This window comes from Ziziphus jujuba, chromosome 7 (assembly GCF_031755915.1).
Source record: "Ziziphus jujuba cultivar Dongzao chromosome 7, ASM3175591v1".
Lineage (NCBI taxonomy): Eukaryota > Viridiplantae > Streptophyta > Magnoliopsida > Rosales > Rhamnaceae > Ziziphus > Ziziphus jujuba.
In genome coordinates this window covers 16,561,726-16,581,766 of record NC_083385.1, presented here as the reverse complement: position 1 = coordinate 16,581,766, position 20,041 = coordinate 16,561,726, and the positions used below count along the sequence as shown (strand labels likewise).

Here is a 20,041-nt window from a genome sequence, read left to right as displayed (position 1 = left end):
CTTTGCTATTTACATGATTTTAAAAGACGATTAACTACCATATATAAATAAAAGTTTAACATATTTTACTCCTAATTGGAATAATTTTAATATGATTTTTTTTTTTTTTTTGTGTGTGTGTGTGTTTTATCTGCTAAATTATGGCCCACCATTAACGACTCTAATTTACAGTCACAATTTGATTGGTTCTTACCCTTCTTTTCTCTAACGAATGTCGGTCCACGCCGGCTACATAGTTTTCGCATAAAATCATTTATTATATGTCAAAGCTAATAAATTTTTGATACCTAACCTCTTTATCTCTGTGAATCTCTTTTCCTCTCTCAGTTAATTTAATTATTTGATTTTATATTTTGTCAGCATTTTCTTGGTCTGTTGTTCGTCAATGGCGAAGTGCTTCAGCTTCATCGCGGCAAAGGACTGGCTCTTACGGTACTCGTTCTGGAAGACGGGCCTGAAATCCACGACCACGGATCTCGGAGATGGGACCATCATGCACTGCTGGGTTCCACAAGCCCACGTGGAGTCCAAGCCCACGCTGGTCCTCATACATGGTTTCGGCGCCAACGCAATGTGGCAATGGAACGACATCGTTTCGCCGCTCGTCGCCCACTTCAACCTCTACGTACCGGACCTGCTCTTCTTCGGCGATTCGTACACATCCCGGCCGGAGCGCTCTGTCGAGTTCCAGGCCCGATGCGTCGTCGCTATGATGGAGTCACACGGCGTTGTACGGAGGATGAATGTGGTGGGGATCAGCTACGGCGGGTTTGTGGCTTACAGTATGGCAGCGCTGTTTGAGGAGAAAGTGGAGCGGGTGGTGCTATGCTGCGCCGGGGTGTGTATGGAAGAGAAGGATATGGAGGAAGGGATGTTTCAGGTGAAAAGCGTGGATGAAGCCACGAGCGTTTTGTTGCCGCAGAGCCCTGCGAAGATGAAGGATTTGATACGCATCTCGTTTTACAAGCCCGTCAAGGTTTTGCCTTCGTGTTTTCTCAATGATTTTATTGAGGTTAGTTAGTGCTTTTTTTATTATTATTATTTTTTAATCCACAGCCAAATGATTTACAATTTATTAAAATTTTCTCTGTTGGATGGGTGTTTGGATGGTCGATTGTGGTTGGTCAATTCCGGAATTGGGTTCAAGTTGGTTGGTTTAAATTCAACATTTTTGCTTGTTTAGTTTAACCAATGTTCATATATATGACATTTGGTGTACCTGTTCACACACACACACACACACACACACACACACACACACATATATCTTACTAGTGTGGCTTTTTTGTACCACAGTCGTTAAATCTTTTGTCACTTTTTTTCTTTTTTGTTCGTCCTACTCATGAAATTTGATACTTTTTGGTTGCAACTGCCTTGTTATGGATCTACTTCTTACTTAATGAATGCATTTTAGTAAAAATATATTTGTGATCTTATATTTGCCTTCCACTGCAAACTATGGATGCACTCTTTTGGTTTTGTGGTCAATAAACTGTTGTTGGTGTATTCTGATGGCATGAAATTTCCCATTCTGATAATGCTTCGTTTGAAATTAAAGTGATGTAGTTTTGATTGCTGCGAGGGGAGATAATAGGGAAATTCTATAGAAATACGAGACTTACCAAAAGCAAAGAAAATAAAAAAGACCAGGGTCCTCCTCTTTTCTGCTTTATAAAACCGCGCGTGCCATTTGAGTAAGAGGCTATATACTCACCAACCAGAGAATAAAGACTATTCTTCAGTTGTTACTTTGAAACAAAAGAATGCCTAATTATATGCATGAATTTCATGGAGAGGCATAATTCTTTTACGTTGATGTCAAAAGGGACAGATTATAAAATGAGGAATTAAAGAATAAGCTGGTAATAAGATACAGAGAAGAGGTGGAGAAATGGAGATTTAGTGGTAAAGCCTTGAGTGTAGAACAAGAAAGCAGAATTCTGTAATACAAACTTTCAAGGGATACTAATTTCCTCATACTAGTATCCATAACTTATTTTAGGATCAAATATATATGCAAAACATCATCTCTACACTGGCTGAGTGGCATTTTTGCTTGGAGATAGACATAAAACATAAGCATAGAGTGTCTAACCCCTGTAACTTAACATTAAATTGAATCTAGAAAAGAATGTGAGCATGTGCATCTGTCCTTGTGTGATATAATATGCTGTATTAGTGATTCTGACGGGGAGAATTTTTACATATAAGGACATTGAAAAAAACTTGTGTAGCAGTTGTCCTTGGTGTAAGGCTAGCTATGTGGTATGCAGATAAGAAAGAGAGCGCTGGTGCTGGTGCATACAAGGAATTGGTGGGGAAAAACCTATCATCTCAGGATGGCAAAATCTTTTTTTTTTTTTTTTTTTCTTGTTTTTTTTTTGTTTTCTAATTTGAAGTGATAAGTATAAGACTATGCCACTGCGCCTGTTATGCTGATGTTGGATAAATGGCTGGTTCTGCTTCCTAATAACACAAGCTTTTGGATTGATGGTAAATTGACATGATAATATGGCTCTGTACGATTCATTTGTTCTTGTATTATGACTCCCTGCTTTTAACTATTGGATTCGCTGCACATCAGGTTAGTATGTATGTTGTGTTAGATTGATTTATACAATTTGGTCTTTTTCCCAGCAGTTTAAACTTTTGAGATGGATAGAAACTTAATGAATGACTCAACCAATCAAATTAATTGGCTGATGTTTGCTTTGCTGTTGTATAAAAAAGCATTAGCTGTAAACAAAAAGCATTGTTTTATCCATTTGTGCTACTAGTTTGAATTTTCAAATGAAATGAACATGTTAATATTCACATCTCTCTTCCCCAAATATAATAATCAGGATCATTCATATTTTTGAACTATGAAACTCATGAATTTGGTTGTGATGGCAGGTGATGTGTACAGAATACCTTCAAGAGAGAAAAGAATTGATCCATGCATTGCATAAGGATAGAAAACAATCTGACCTTCCCAAGATAACCCAGGTTATTTTTCTATTTTATTCTACAATAGGCATCTCTCTCTCTCTCTCTCTCTCTCTCTCTCTCTCTCTCTCTCTCTCTCTCTCTCTTTTCTTTTTCTTTTTTTGGGTTCCTGATCCTTGTACAATTTGCTTGTAAATTTGTTAGTCTCCCATATTTATCCTTTTCAGTTCTAAAATTGTCTTTTCCTCTTCATCTCAACCAGCAAGCAAGTTAATTTAACCGCAAATCTAGCTGTACTTAAAAGAGTTTTCTTTAAGGAATTTCTTTCTTGCTACAGCCAACACTACTTATTTGGGGAGAATATGACCAGATATTCCCACTGGAGCTGGCACACCGATTGAAAAGGTAATTACACATTAAGTTCATAATGAGTTTAATAACTTTATTTAAGTTTTTGTATTTCCTTGTCTTAAAATGAATTTTATGTAATAGATCTTTAAGAAATATATTGGCCCTGCTCTGCTGGATGGTTATGCAAAACTTATTTCCTTAAGCAGATGGGGAAATCAAAGAATTTGAATTCTTAGTTCCATGTTATCATCCTGAAGAGTCAAATATGTGGTTTGAAGTTTATGCTGATCTTTTGTGTCTTACAGGCATTTGGGTGAGAATGCTGAACTAGTGATCATTAAGAACGCAGGGCATGCTATCAATGCAGAGAAGCCAAAGGAGATGTACAAGCACTTTAAGTCGTTCCTCATCGATTCTCTTCGGCTACCTCCTCATAAGCAAGAAAACCATAGCAATGGTCGCAAGATGGACTGAAATTATTAACAATAAGATGATTAAAGGAAAATAAATGAGTTACTTGTTTTACAGTTCACCTTGCTCTGTGGATACTTATTGTTTTTGTGTTCTTGATTTTAGGTGGTTTTGTTTGTAATTTAGGTTGCCTTTCTAATACTTGTACAGCTGTTCTTACATGTAAAGGATAATAAAAATGTTCATGTAATGCTGGAAATATTATGGTATTGAGGAGCAACTTAGATGATAATTGGTTAAAGTTATCCTAGTTTTGGACCACATAAGCTTTTGATCTCAAAATAAATAATTTGTAAACGATATAATTGAATAGAAAAGACTATCTATAATGGAGTGCTATCTATAATAGAGTAGAAAAGACTTTCTGATCCAAGAAATTAAGTTTTAAATTGTTTTCAGCAGATCAAAATTAATCTGCAAACTAAAATAGACCATCCCATGAAAGAATCATTGCAAAAAAATCTTCTTGTCTTTTGATTTTGAACCCACAGAAGTTTTAATTCAAAATAGAAAAAGTTTCAATCACTGTACTTGAGCAAGAAAGACTATCTGAGTGTGTTACGAGTAGATCAAAACACGAATTATAAGACAGCTTCTTCTTTGCCAAGGAAAAAGGAAAGAGAGGAAAAAGTCGTAGGAAAAGAAAACAACGCTTCAACTTCGTATTTGTGTCTTGTTCTATTATTCAGTTCGTACATATGTTTTCTATTTGCAGTTTGTGTTACAATAGGAGCCTGAGGTATACATGTTCTCTGTTTGCAATTTCTGTGCAAAGTCTGTTATAGTGGGACACTCTATATCATATTCATATTAAGTCTGTCATAGTGGGACACTCTATATCATATTCATATTTCTATTATCAAAAAAAGCAAATAAAGACAGTAATTTAACTACGTAGTATTCCTCTTAACTTATCCTCTTTCATCCTCTTTCATCCCCAATAACAATTGTTATTTAATATTTATTATACGCATTTATTTTAACAGTTCAATAACTATACTATCACATCTCCACTAACATTTTTTTTTCCACTCTTTTTTTCATCTTCATGATAGATTTTTGTGGAATAGTAAGGAAATATATATATATATATATATATTATATCAGAGAGGCTAGCTTAAGGATCGACCGCATGGGTTATATGCGGACCAAACATGTGATGAAATTTCCTGCCCTTCGATTTGCATTGCTGGCATCTACAGCCCAACTTCGAAGCAACTCTCACGTGAGAATGGCTGGCCAAATTATCAGAGAGGCTAGCCTGAGGACGAACATGTGATGAAATTTTCTATCCTTCGATTTGCACTGCTGGCATCTATGGCCCAACTTCAAAGCAACTCTCACATGAGAATGGCTGGCCAAATTTCCCCTGAGCCCTTTCCGCTCACATTCCCGCTCTCACCAGCTCAAAAGGACTTTACCAAAATTCCCAATCGCACCAGCAGCAACCAGCATTGCCATCCTTGCAAACCAACCAGATCACACCACCATTGCCACAGCATTGCCATCTTGCAAACGCACCAGCTCGCACCACGATTGCCACCCTTCTCTGTACCTACCAGCTCATAATCTTCTACTCTGCATGTCTGTATTCTGGCTCTTCGTATCCATGAGTGAGTTTATGTTTTGTAATTTTTTTTTCATTCTGTTTTTTATGTTGGTGATTTTATGTAGTCTTGCATAGTTGAAATTGTTAAATGTGGGATTGTGATTTGGATTGAGAAATAACTTGAACGAAGGCCAATCTTCATGATGATTTTCGAAAATTTAGAAAATGATACTTTTCGCAGAAAAAGCATGAATGTATGCATGTTGTTTTTCTTTCCTGGTGTATAAATACCACTGTTCACGCATACTGTTCAGTGTGTAATAATCAATTCACTTAGTCTATCATAATACTAACACGAAAGAGATATTTACACCACTTGTTTTTGGCGTATACAAATGGCCAATCCATGCATGCTATACAAGAGAAAATAAGTTTGTTATAATTGGAACATAAAGTAATTCTATTTTGTAATTCCTATATCTACACACACACACACATAAAGTTTATTCTTGAATAAGAACTTTGAATAATTATAATCCCCTTAATATGCATGAAACATAGAGTTAATAGATTAAATTGATATCATTGCTTTTTATTTTTATTCTTTTAATAGCCTTTACGTAGATTGGTTAACCTCTCATTGATTAAAGAGTTATGTATCAATATTTTTTTTTCCCTTTATCTTGCAAAGATGTAATTATTTCATTGTTTTGCAACTTATATTTTTCATTTTTATATGTACTATTAACCTTTTTGAACCCCATGATTCATATTTATTTATTTATTTATTTTTTCTGTTGATGCACGCATAGTTGTTTCTTTCATTATAGAGTGTGCTAGATTAGCAACCATAATGCAAACTCGGCAGATTTTGGCTGAAGTCCCTTTATTTTTGCAACATTTTTCTCTTCTATTTAGAAACTAAACTTTCTTAAAATAAAATATATTACCACCTCTCATGATGGTTTTCTTTTACCGTCTACCAGGTTACAAATTGATTAATAGGAAGCTGGTTTGAGTGTAGAATAGTTGGAAGCAAATTCAGATTGTAGACGAGTTGAAGAGATATCCTTGCTATCACATTCAAAATCCGTGGATGATGTTTACATTCCCCAAGTGGCCAAAAACTGCAAACCAAAGGTTGGACAAGAGTTTGAATCGATAGATGGGGCACATGAGTTCTACATTAAATATGCAAAAGAGGCGGGGTTTAGTATTCGTAGCAGCCATTTTTGCAACAGATTATGTTCTTCCACATACCACTGCCATTTTGCTCTACTTCAATATTCTAATCTGTCATGTTATTGATTTACTTCTAAAATGCCACATTGTACTTCACCACCTTAGTTTATTTGTTAGTAGACTTTTGGCCTGTATATTTCATCTTTCTCATGTTTTTTCTCTGTCTGTTTATTGGACTTATGCTTATTAGGAATTTTCTGGCCTCTACTTAGGTGTGTTTGTCAATGGATAGATTGGCATCTCAAAAAAAGATCTAAAAAGTCTTAAGCTAGATGAAGCACACAGAAATATCCTATGGGACATTAATAATCGAAACGAAAAAGGAAAGTGCTCTAAGGAATAGGATGCTCAATGCTGTGGTAAATTCTCCAGAGAAAAAAAAGCTGATATTTTGTTCTTTGGTTTTGTAGAAAACTAGATTATTTTCATGGGATTCTGTCATTGGTTGGTATATTTGTTAACTAGGATAAAAAAGCCACAGTACAAACTAGTACAGAAAACTTAAGAAAGCAAGCTTCACGATTACTGTTCACACGTACTGTTCACATGAACTATTTACCTGTGTTTAAACATTCCTCTTTTTCTTACATTTTTTTTTTTTTGTCATATGCAATAACTATCAGCTTAGTTACTAAAAGAGAGTTGAGTTATGATTATAGACTCCTTAAATTGCCATGTATTGGAAACATGAAGTCTTGTTTGATTATTTGACTAAATGTATGCTAGTTTGCTTTTAGTCTAGTTTGCCGTTTATTTACCAATGTGGTTTACTTCAGTTAGCAGGAAGGAGAAACTGGAGATTGATGTTTATACACAGGTATTTTAGCCAAAAAAAAAATCTAAAAAAAAAGAGGATGTTTAAACACTGGTGAACAGTGCATGTGAACAGCGCACCTAAACAGTGCATGTGAATAGTATCTCAGCAGCAACACAGTAGCTCGGCAACAGCACTAGCAGAAGCACAGCAAGCTCGGCAGCAGCAATAAAACAGCACCAGCAACAGCACCAGCAGCAACACAGCAAGCTCGGCAGCAGCAACAACAAACTCGGCAGCACCAGCAACAGCACCAGTAGCAATACAGGAGCACCAGCAACAGCACCAGCAGCAATACAGCAAGCTCAAAAGTAGCAACAACAAACTCGGCAGCACCAGCAACAGCCATGCAAGCTGTAACAATGAATAAACTAAACTAATATTATTTGCTTTTTCCAAATCCATGTAAGCTGTAATGAATTATAGAGACAGAGAGAGAGAGAGGGAGGCATGGCTGTACGGCAAAAGGTACAGATAAAGCTTCACCAAAATAGGAATCTGAATATCAACTTAATAGAAACAAAACATACAGCGAGCTTAATAGGATACATATGGTGCTACATAATTAGTTTACCAACCGAAAAAACATATATATTGCTTGACTACATTACTAGGCTAACATTTTAAAGAAAATAAATAATAAAAGTACAAAAAATATGACAGTCTTAATTTCATATTGGTCGCTCCTCTTAGTATTTTTCTGAATTGCTTCAAGCATATTATTAGATTTCTCCATTTGCAAAGATAAACGACGAACTTCACCGATAAGTACATCTATTTTTTCTAGTTTAGCTTCCCCTTCTTTTGTCCAAATGAATTTACCACATCCTTTTTCCTGTGGCAAGTAAACATATATAATCTAATTATTTTATAAACAAAAACAAATAAAAATTCAACACATAAAAAATTTTATACAACCTGTTCTCCATCTAAGCATTTCCAGAATTGATGATTTGGATTCTTATCTGTCCTTGATGGTTTTAAATGCATATATTGCCCACATGAGCACATCCGAATCAGTTGAACATCACTAGTACTTGTTGACATACTGACACAACTAATCTCCAGCTATGACTTCTAAAGAACACAAGGCAGGATTTAATACGCTATAAAAAACCAAAAGACATAAAAAATAAAAAACATAAAAAACCACCAGCAACCTTTCTACATGAATGAATGAATCTAACTTAGCAATACCAATGACTATAAAGCAATAGCAATAGCAACCATTAAATATATATTTTAAGAAAGTTTAGTTTCTAAATAGAAGAGAAAAATGTTGCAAAAATAAAGGCACTTCAGCCAAAATCTGTCGAGTTTGCATTATGGTTGCTGATCCAACACACTATATAATGAAAGAAACAAATATGCGTGCATCAACAGAAAAAATAAATAAATAAATAAATCTGAATCATGGGGTTCAAAAAGGTTAATAGTACATATAAAAATGAAAAATATAAGTTGCAAAACAATGAAATAATATCATCTTTGCTAGATAAAGGGAAAAAAAAATATATTGATACATAACTCTTTAATCAATGAGAGGTTAACCAATCTACGCAAAGGCTATTAAAAGAATAAAAATAAAAAGCAATGATATCAATTTAATCTATTAACTCTATGCTTCATGCATATTAAGGGGATTATAATTATTCAAAGTTCTTATTCAAAACTAAACTAAGCAGTTTTGGAACGGAACACAATAGGATATATATACATATGTCTTTATGTGTGTGTGTGTGTGTAGATATAGGAATTACAAAATAGAATTACTTTATGTTCTAATTATAACAAACTTATTTTCTCTTGTATAGCATGCATGGATTGGCCATTCGTATACTCCAAAAACAAGTGGTGTAAATATCTCTTTCGTGTTAGTATTATGATAGACTACGTGAATTGATTATTACACAATGAACAGTACACGTGAACAGTATGTATGAATAGTGGTATTTATACACCAGGAAAGAAAAACAATATGCATACATTCATGCTTTTTCTGCGAAAAGTATCATTTTCTAAATTTTCGAAAATGATCATGAAGATTGGCCTTCGTTCAATTTATTTCTCAACCCAAATCACAATCCCACATTTAACAATTTCAACTATGTAAGACTACATAAAATCATCAACATAAAAAACAGAATGAAAAAAAAAAATTACAAAACATAAACTTACTCACTCACAGATACGAAGAGCCAGAATACAGACATGCAGAGTAGAAGATTATGAGCTGGTGGGTACAGAGAAGGGCGGCAATCGTGGTGCAAGCTGGTGCGTTTGCAAGATGGCAATGCTGTGGCAATGGTGGTGCGATCTGGTGGGTTTGCAATGATGGCAATGCTGGTTGCTACTGGTGCGATTGGGAATTTTGGGAAAGTCCTTTCGAGCTGGTGAGAGTGGGAATGTGAGCGGGAAGGGCTCAGGGGAAATTTGGCCAGCCATTCTCATGTGAGAGTTGCTTTGAAGTTGGGCCGTAGATGCCAACAGTGCAAATCGAAGGGCAGGAAATTTCATCACATGTTTGGTCCGCATATAACCCATGCGGTCGGTCCTCAAGCTAGCCTCTTTGTATATTATATTATATAAAAATATGACCCTATTTTATGATACACAATACGTTACAACATAATACACATTTTAAACAAAATGATGCACAATATGGTATACATTTTGACAACTATGATTTTTAGCTAATTATAATGATAATTGTGCAAACTACTTGATTGAATAAAATGCTAATAGTGAAGGAGATTATTACTGAGTAACAAAATTGTTACCAGAAAACATTTCCAAAGCCAGCAACTAATTGCTATTCTGGGCATACGCAACATTAGGCTAATATTTTCCAATATTGTACCGATTATTGAAAATACCAGTACATATTGACGACATTATGAGAAAACTAAGCTGAAGCTAAACAGTTTTGATAGAAACTAATCTTTCATGATTCACAAACTGTCCTAAATTTCCAAATTAAAAACTACTTTGGAGCAAACCAAAACTACAGGAACTTGTTATTGCATGTATCAGGAACTGGAGCCTTGATCTATTCCTCTTAACTGTATGAGGCATTACATTAACTGATAAGCTATTTAAATTTGTCACTTCATTAGTGTGAAAGATTTATCGGGTGGATTAGGATAAATATAAGATAGAAGGGCACTTCCATCCAAGGGCGGAGCCAGAAAGGTATGTTAATGGGCAAGTCATTACATGCACATCATAAAATATTTTAGGTTCAAACCATTTTTAGCACCTTATAAAACATTATATAACCATAGTTAATGGCATAATAATTATACAAGAAGTTGATTGAGTTTTAAAATAATTTTGTGAAATTCTTAGTTGAAAGCCTTTTTATTTTTTGATTGATTATACAAATAGAAGCAATATTTTAAAAAAATGTATTTAGCGTATTAGAAAATGGAAGGTACCAACAAAGTTAAATATCAAAAGAAAAATACGAATCAAATTTTAAAAAAAATGAACTAATAAAAAAATCTAAAACAAACAAATTTAAATTTAAAAAATTTAAAAAATTTAAATACTAATTAATATAAATATTAAGCATGAAATAGTTATCATTTTTTTTTGAATAATTGTCATTTAAATACATTATTAAACTACAAATATGAATTAATATATATATATATATATATATATATTTAAATTGATAAAATTTCAAATTTAAATTATAATTTTACAAAAAATATAAATATCTGTAGATAAGTTAGGGGTCCATTTAAATAAATTAAATTAGTTATTTTTAACTTATTCTTTTAAAAATCAATAAATAAACTAAAAAATATATAAAAAAAAAAAAATCAAAAAGCTGGGGGGCCACGGTCCCCTTGGCCATAGGGTGGCTCCGCCATTTTCCGTCGCTCCTTATCCCAGTAAATAAAATAGACTTAGAGAAAGAAACCTTTCTAATTATATTTACTACATGGCCTTAGAAGGAGGGTAAATCTTCAGAAAAATCCAGTTTAGCAGCAGCTTGACCTTGCCTTTTTTTTTTTTTGGTGGAATCACAGCTTGACCTTGCTCTGTGGAACATTTCTTGTAGTTGTTCATAATTGAGGTTGCGTTTGCAATAGTAGTATTACCGTAATTATTTGTAAACGATAATAAACTGAAAATATTGTGGTTATTGAGGAACAATATAGATGGCAGTAATTGGTAAAAGCCATCTTAGCTTTGGACCGTGTATTGTGTTTAACTGAAATCAACTGTCCCCATCCCGTAAGAAAAAAAGAAAAATGAAAAAAAAAAAATATATATATATATATATATATATATAAAAGGATATTATATGATTCGGGTAGTCCGTATGTGAAAGGTTTACGTTTTTTTAAAAAATATCGATTTTTTATATGGTTTGCATGTAGAAAGTTTACATCATAAAATTATCCTATATATATATACGTAGGACCAAAATATCATGCTAAACTTATAACGTTTTTCCTTAATTGATTTTGAAAGAATTTGCCATAAAGTGCTTTAGTGGGCTGTAAATGGTATTAATGGCTTGCTTTAATTGTTTCCATTTAGGATTTTTGAAAGAAGTGTCAACAGGTGGAATTAAGAAAATAGAGTAAGTTTTTCCAGTCCCTCAGGTGCGTTTGGAGAAATAGAGAGAAAATAGTTTTTCTTGCATTTTTTATCAGCAGTGTGGTAAAACAAAGATATTTTGAAAGTTTGAAGAAAAAACTTTAAAAGTGCAGAGTACAAGAGCTTGAGAATCCGTTGTATTTTGGAGAATCCGTTGTATTTTGGAAATGATCTTTGGAAAACATCTATATTTAGATTGATGAGATAAAAATAATCTTAAAAATATTGTGGTCCCACAAACTTGGACCAAGTTGTTTAATGAGCATATCAAAACTAAAATACAGGTTTTTAATTTATTTTTATATATTTTTCTGTATTTGTTTACAATTGTTATTCTACATATATACACAAATGTATTTTTCCATTTATTTTTTGCAACCAAAACTAATATTTCTTACCACAACCGTTAAATTTCCTTGAATTTGATTAACTGGAATGTGTTTATCTTTTTACAGTTAAATTTAAAAAGTCAATTTGGTAGGCCTTTAGTAACTGCAAGTCTGTAAGAAAAAGTGAATGGGATTAAAATCTGATTTATATGATTGAAGACCTTTCATAATTTTGCCTTCTTTTTTTTTTTTTTGGGGATAAAAATTATTTTGATCATTTGAATTATAATTTTGTTCTGCTGGTTTTATAGGAGAAGGCCACGGATGCAGAATTACAGCCAATAGAGAAGGTTCATGTTCTTGTCGATCAATACCTCATAACTCTTCAATAGATTTCCGTCTTCTATTCCATTTTACACATATTCAGATTCTAACTACTTTTAACTGTCACCTCGATCTCTTTCTCTCTAATCAAACCTCAACTCAAGTGTTTTTCTTCAGTCCACCACGCGGATACATTTCTTTGGAACTCCATAATCAATTCCCATCTTCTCCAATGGTCGTTACCATCAAGCTCCTGATTTCTGAATTAGGTTCGGCTTCGGATTGAGTCCCACCGAAGCTCGTGTTTTGTTTTTTTTGGAAATGAAGCTTGTGTATTTATACGGTACCATGAACATAGATATACATTGATTTGACAAAGTTGACACTGGTGCTCCCACATTCGAGATGGCAATGGTCCCTCTCAAATCAAACGGTGAAAGGCCACGTAACGTTACTAGCGTATGTATGGAATCGGAGCGCTCTCAGACCCCTCAACCCTCCCCAGCACTAAGCTGAACCAGCGCCAAAGCTAAATCCTTAGCTTCTTCTTCTTCTTCTTCTTCAAAGCTTGCTTTTGTCTATTCTCTCAACCAGGCAGCCCATTCTTCATCCAGTAAGGCTCTCACTGTAAGCTTTAATTCACTCTCTCTCTATCTTTTTTTTTTCCTTTTTTTTTTTTTTTTTTTTGGGGTCTTTGGGGAAATTATCGCCCATTTTATCTCCGAAGTTTTTGGTCAATAAATTTTTGGCCTGAATTCGTGGATATTGAGAAAATTTTTATTTTTATTTTTTGAAATTTTCCGGGAATGCAACAATATTTGGGAGGTATTCCGGATAAATGTCATTTTCCCCTTTGTCGGTGGTGATTATTGTATGTATCTCTAGTTGCAGAAAGCTCGTCGCTGAAGATATATTTAATGGCAATGTTACCTACCAGAAGTGCGGTGTTTAATCAATGGGGCATTTGTCCTCAGCCTATGATCAAGTTCCGTACCACTAATAAGTTGTTGACCTCCCAATGCTGGTGAGCATTTTTATCGATTTACTGCCGTATTTGTATAAATGGGAGTTAAAAAAAGACATTATTGTAGCTAAACGAAAGAAATATTGAATATTTGTTGCTATTGCTTTCTGTATGCCTTCATGGTTGTGCTTGTTTGGTTTAGCTGCAAGCAGGTCCACTATGAATGAGGGATGCATATTCTTGGTGGGATAATATTAAGATCTGCTAATTATGATAAAATGAATCATTCACCAGTCACCATTCTTTATTTTTTATTTGATAACATGAGACATATTCCTAATATATTGCTTCAGAGAATTAACAGCATATCCTTGCCTTTCTTTTCGTTAAAGTCAATTGGTCTAATTACTCTAAAAGTTAGGATGTGAGTCAGCATTACTGGGTTATCCTCATTTGAATAAAATAAAGAAATGTGATTTATATATTGAATAACTGTCTCCGTTTTTTTTTTCTATTATTTTGGTTTCTAAAATTTTGGACAAATATTATTTTGGTTATTTGAATTGAGGTTTTGTTCTGATGCTTTAATAAAAGGCCACAGATGCAGAGAAAAATCGCCAATAGAGAGGTCTATGTTATTTTCCATCAAACCCGTCTGCCTTTTCAAAAGATTTCCCTCTTTGCTTCCATTTTCCCACTATTCAGCTTCTAACTACCTTAACTGTCACGTCGATCTCTTCGTCTCCAACCAAACCTCAAATTTCGAATGTCTTCTCCAATCCCATGCCCTCACACAACTGGAAACTCCAACAGTGTCTTTATAGCAACGAAGCTCATCTCTCTCTGTGCATTTCTTGACAAACCCACATTTTCAACTCTAGTTTTTTCTTTGGTCCACCACAAGGATACCTTTCTTTGGAACTCCATAATCAAATCCCACTTCTCTAATGGTGGTTACCAACAAGCAGCTTGATTTCTTTCAACAAATGCAAGCCTCGAATTTTTATTTTTTTTCCTACCAATTTTTCTCTTCCTATGGTTGCTGCTATGTGTGCCAAGCTAGATTTGGTAGACAATGGCAAAAACCTTCATGGGCTGGCTTCAAAACTTGGGCTTTCCTCAAGTAATGTGGCAGTTGGGTCTTCTTTTTTATACATATACTCAAAGTGCTGAATGGAGGATGCATCTTTCATGTTTGAGGAAATTACTGTGAGAAAATTAATGCTTTTTGTATTTTCTTTTCTAAGTTAATATTTGTTCTTTAGTTTTGTATAGTTTGAGAAACATGATTTTAGGACTCCACATAAGGGGATGCTATGGTATAAACTACAACCTATCTATTATTCAAACTACAATGAGTTAATAGCATATTAGTAAACGTATCACACTATTATCTCTTTGGGACCAGGTGCATTCACTAGCACAGGCTTAGTAGTCATAGGAATTTTGTGGTTATGAATCTCAGTTGTGAGGTAATTATTTGTATTACTTAGTTTGGTAATTTCAGTATTGCCCATTATTATCATTTAATATTTTTTTTATTTGATTAATGTTGTCATTCTCTTTATTTACCTCTTTTTTTCTTTTTTCTTTTTTCTTTTTTTCCCTTTTTTTTCTTTTTTTTTTTTTCAGGCTTTCAGCTTATTGGAATCTTGCGAGGAGTTATTATCCAGATGTAAACATGTGAGTTAACTACCCAGTTTTTATTGTGAAATAGTATTGTAAAAGGATCAAAATGTCAATATGGGTGGAAAAAAATTAGTGGTACAGATATATGGATTTGTTGGTAATGATTTGATACACAAGATCATGAGGACATTTACCTTGTAATGTGAACTTTAATGTAAATTTAAGAAATGCTAAAAACCAAGATTGAATTAATTAAGCTGGTTTTCTCCAAGATTGAGTCAATTTAGCTGGTTTCTTAATAAAGTAAAATATTTATAACAAATATAATGCCTATAGTAAATGCATTAGTTGATAAACAAACATCTTGCTAAAACTTATCACAGGAAAATTAGATAATCATGTAAATTAGAAATGTCAACACCTTAATTAGAATCAATTGAAATTAGAAGATTAGAAATTTATGATTAAGGCAGATGGATTTTGGGGTGAAATTTTTTTGTTTATGTGTTGGGGGAGGAAGGGTGGTCAGTGCAAAGATTTGAGTGTATTGAAATTAGCAGCACTTGAGGAAAAACTATGATTTTGAGCTATTACAATGGAATTTGTGCAAACTACTTGATTAAATAAGATGTTAATAGTGAAAGAGAGTATTAATGAGTACTAAAATCGTTACTTGAAAGCATTTCCAAAACCAGCAACTAATGCTATTCTACCCAAAATTAGGCTAATATTTACCAATATTGTACTGAGGACTGATAATACTGGTACATATTGACGATATTATGAGAAAATTAAGCTGAAACTAAACAATATTGACAGAAACAAACTCTTTCATGATTCACAAAATGTCCTAAATTTCCAAATTAAAAACTACTTTGGAACAATAAGTAAACCAAAACCAGAATGTGGTAGTACAATTACCAGGAACTGGAGCCTTGATCCATTCCTCTTAACTGTGTGAGGCTTACATTCTTTAACTGATAGGCTATTTAAATTTGTCACTCCATTACCTGAATGTATGAAAGATTTATCATGTGGATTAGGTTAAATAGAATATGGAAGGCACTTCCGTCACTCATTATCCCAGTAAATAAAACAGACTCAGAGAAAGAGAGCTTTCTAATTATATTTGCTTCATGGCCTTGAAGGACTTCTGAAAAATCCATTTTGGCAACAGCTTAACCTTGCTTGATTGAATACTTCTTGTTGTTGTTGTTGTTGTTGCTGTTCATAATCGAGGTCGCCTTTGATATGTGAAGGATAATAAAAAATTTTGTGTAACGCTGGAAATATTATGGTTATTGAGGAACAGTTTGGATGGTAATTGGTTGAAGTCATCTTAGTTTTGGACTATGTACTGCGTTTAATTCATCCAGAAACTATATAAAAACAAAATATACAAGTGGTACTGAAAACAATGGCCCCACGACCCCTTAAAAAAAAAGAAAAGAAAAAGAAGAAAATATGTATAAACATCAGATTGAACTAATATTCCTTATTACAAGCATTGAATTTCCTTTAATTTTTTTGATTGGAGTGAGTTTATTCTTTTGCAATTAAATTTGAAAAGCTAATTTGGTAGGTCCTTTAATAACTGTGAGTCTGCAACAAAAGTCAAATGGGATTAAACTGTCATTTATGTGGTTGAATACCTTTTATGTGTCTCTGTATTCTCTTTGTAATTTTATTTTTCTTTTTGGATAAATTTTATTTTGGCTGTTTGAATTATAATTTTGTTCTGCTGCTTTTATAGGAGAAGGCCATGGATGCAGAAATATAGCCAATAGAGAAGGTCCATGTTCTTTTTTATCAAACCAACCTACCTCTTCAAAAGATTTCCCTCTTCTCTTCCATTTTCCACCTATTCAGCTTCAAACTACTTTAACTGTCACCTCAATCTCTTTGTCTCCAACCAAACCTCAACTTTCCAATGTCTTCTCCAATCCCATGCCCTCATAATCACGACTGGCAATTCCAACAATGTCTTTGTAGCATCAAAGCTCATTTCTCTCTATGCATTACTTGACAAACCCACAATTTCAACTCAAGTGTTTTCTTCAGTCCACCACAAGGATACCTTTCTTTGGAACTCCATAATCAAATCACACTTCTCCAATGGTGCTTACCAACAAGCTCTTGATTTCTTTCAAAGAATGCGAGCCTCATATTTTTCGCCCAACCAGTTTACTCTTCCCATGGTCGTTGCTACGTGCACTGAGTTAGGTTTGGTAGACAGTGGCAAAAACCTTCATGGATTGGCTTCAAAACTTGGGCTTTTCTCAGGTAATGTGGCGGTTGGGTCTTCTTTTGTGTACATGTACTCAAAGTGCAACCAAATGGAGGATGCTTCTTTCATGTTTGAGCAAATTGCTGTGAGAGATGTGGTCGCTTGGACTGCACTTGTTATTGGGTATGTGCAGAATGATGTAGGGTGGAAGGCTTTGGAATATCTTTGCAGGATGCATAGGATAGGTGGCGAAGGTGAGAGACCGAATTTTAGAACATTGGAAGGTGGATTTCAAGCTTGTGGGAATCTTGGTGCTTTAGAAGTTGGTAGATGCTTGCATTGCTTTGCGGTGAAAACTGGAATTGGGTGCTCAGAAGCTGTTAAGTCTTCGCTTCTGTCTATGTATTCCAAGTGTGACACACCTGATGAAGCTTATTATTCCTTTTGTGAAGTAATCAACAAAGATCTTCTCTCATGGATGTCTATTATTAGTGTTCATGCCAGATCTGGGTCGATGAATAAATGCTCAACTTTGTTTTGGGAAATGCTGGTCAGTGAAATAAATCCTGATGAAATTGTTATCAGTTGCATGCTTTTAGGTTTTGGTAATTCCATGACTTCCTATGAAGGAAAGGCCTTCCATGGATTAATCACGAGGCGTTCTTATGTACACAGTGATATGATTCACAATGCGTTATTATTCATGTACTGCAAGTTTGGATTCTTGACTCTTGCAGAGAAGATCTTTAATAGAAGTGGAAAATGGACCAAAGACACTTGCAGCAGTTTGATATCTGGCTATAACAAAAAAGGGCTCCATGCAAAATGCATAGAATTATTTAGAGAAATGCAACATCAAGGCATTGAAGCTGATCCAAACTGTCTTGTCTCAGTGATTTCTTCGTGTTGCCAATTGGGAGCAGTCTATCTTGGGTGGTCACTTCATTGCTATGTAATTAAAAGTTCTAGAGATGAGAATATCTTGGTTTATAATTCACTCATAGACATGTATGGAAAGAGTGGTAATTTGACAATTTCAAAGAGAATATTTGATGGGGTACAGGGAGATACTATCACATGGAACACATTGATCTCGTCTTACATAGAAAATGGAAAGTTTTCTGAGGCAATAGCTATATTTGACAAAATGATCTCACAGAACTTGAACCCAAACTCAGCAACACTGGTGATGGTGCTTTCAGCTTGTTCTCATCTTGCATTCCTGAAGAAAGGACAAGAGGTTCACCATTACATTATGCAAAGAGGGCTTGACATCAATCTATCGCTTGCCACAGCATTAGTTGATATGTATTCGAAATGCGGCCAACTTGAGCAATCAAGAGAATTGTTCGACTCAATGAAGGAGAAAGATGTTATCTCCTGGAATGTTATGATCTCAGGCTACGGGATGCATGGGCATGCAAAATCTGCAATAGAAATGTTCCAAGAAATGGAAGCTGCCAATCTTAAACCGAATGAACTCACCTTCCTTGCTCTGCTTTCCGCATGTAATCATTCAGGGCTTGTTGAAGAAGGGAAGTATCTGTTTTCTAAAATGCAAGATTATTCTCTGAAACCCAATTTAAAGCATTATGCTTGTATGGTAGACCTTCTTGGTAGGTCAGGTAATCTGCAAGAAGCTGAAGCTTTGGCTTATTCAATGCCCATTTCTCCTGATGATAAGGTATGGGGTTCTTTGCTAAGTGCTTGTAATATTCACTGTGAAATTGAGATGGGAGAAAGAGTTGCCAGGCATGCTATGGAGTCTGACCCAGAAAATGATGGTTATTATATAATGCTTTCAAATATGTATAGTTCCATGGGAAGGTGGGAGGAAGCTCAACAAGTGAGAAAATTGATGAAGGATAAGGGTGTAGGCAAGGGAGCTGGTTGGAGTGTGGTGTAGTAATTCAATGAGAACACTTTTTTTTTTTTTTTATTATGATTATTATTATTATTATTATTTTAAAGTTTCAAAAGCCATCTACCTATTTCACAGTGACATAAGTGAGATTTTTTTTTTCTTTTTTGTTTCATATTTGCCGAATTCTGTTATCAAACTCAAAAGTAAGTTTAATTTTCTCTTCAACCATTATGGTACGTTGTAATCGAAAAAAAAAAATCTTTATTATTATTATTATTATTTTTCTCTTGTCAAAGAAAAAATCTCTAGTATAAATATATATATATATATATATATTTAGTAATTTTAAACAATATTTAATGTAATGATGTGGATATATATAAATATATATTGCATTAGAAACAAATACAAAATAGGTAATAATTTGACGGAAAATTTATTTATTTATAAATTGATTAGTGGTTAACTAGAACATAATATCAATTACAAAAAACAGAAAGTTAATAAAGAGTTTTTATTTTTTTTTTTTTTTTGGATAAAAATTTTAAGATGTTAAGAAACTCATCTATTGCCTTTTGAAAGGAGATTCACTATTGATTATTTTCATTGCATAATCATAAGTAATTTGGGATATAGTTCACCTAAAAAAAAAAAAAGAGAAAGTATTTTTGGATGTAAATTTGTTGGCCCAAACATAAAATTTTGGGCTTGAAGCTAGCTCAAATGAGGTTATTG

At 34.0% G+C, this 20,041-nt stretch overlaps 2 protein-coding genes across 7 annotated transcripts; both read left to right on the top strand.

Moving 5' to 3' along the window:
- The first annotated feature begins 219 nt into the window (after window positions 1–219).
- LOC107425299 (uncharacterized) lies at window positions 220–3,959 on the top strand. Its single transcript, XM_016035278.4, has 4 exons — window positions 220–1,012; window positions 2,896–2,988; window positions 3,266–3,333; window positions 3,585–3,959. Exons 1-4 carry the CDS (start codon window positions 386–388, stop codon window positions 3,751–3,753), a joined length of 957 nt encoding a protein of 318 aa, XP_015890764.2. The 5' UTR covers window positions 220–385; the 3' UTR covers window positions 3,754–3,959.
- An 8,614-nt stretch (window positions 3,960–12,573) lies between these two features.
- LOC107425281 (pentatricopeptide repeat-containing protein At4g39952, mitochondrial) lies at window positions 12,574–19,433 on the top strand. 6 transcript variants are annotated; one of them, XM_025076583.3, is made up of 6 exons: window positions 12,574–13,249; window positions 13,508–13,646; window positions 14,155–14,795; window positions 14,995–15,058; window positions 15,219–15,269; window positions 16,969–19,433. In XM_025076583.3, the coding sequence occupies exon 6, from the start codon at window positions 17,012–17,014 to the stop codon at window positions 19,346–19,348; it is 2,337 nt and encodes a 778-aa protein (XP_024932351.3). In that variant the 5' UTR covers window positions 12,574–13,249; window positions 13,508–13,646; window positions 14,155–14,795; window positions 14,995–15,058; window positions 15,219–15,269; window positions 16,969–17,011; the 3' UTR covers window positions 19,349–19,433. The 6 variants fall into 6 exon arrangements, with proteins under 6 accessions (XP_024932351.3, XP_060675125.1, XP_024932349.3 ...); XM_060819142.1 differs by lacking the exon at window positions 14,995–15,058 and having other exon boundaries at window positions 12,574–13,235; XM_025076581.3 differs by lacking the exon at window positions 14,995–15,058.
- Window positions 19,434–20,041: the final 608 nt, after the last annotated feature.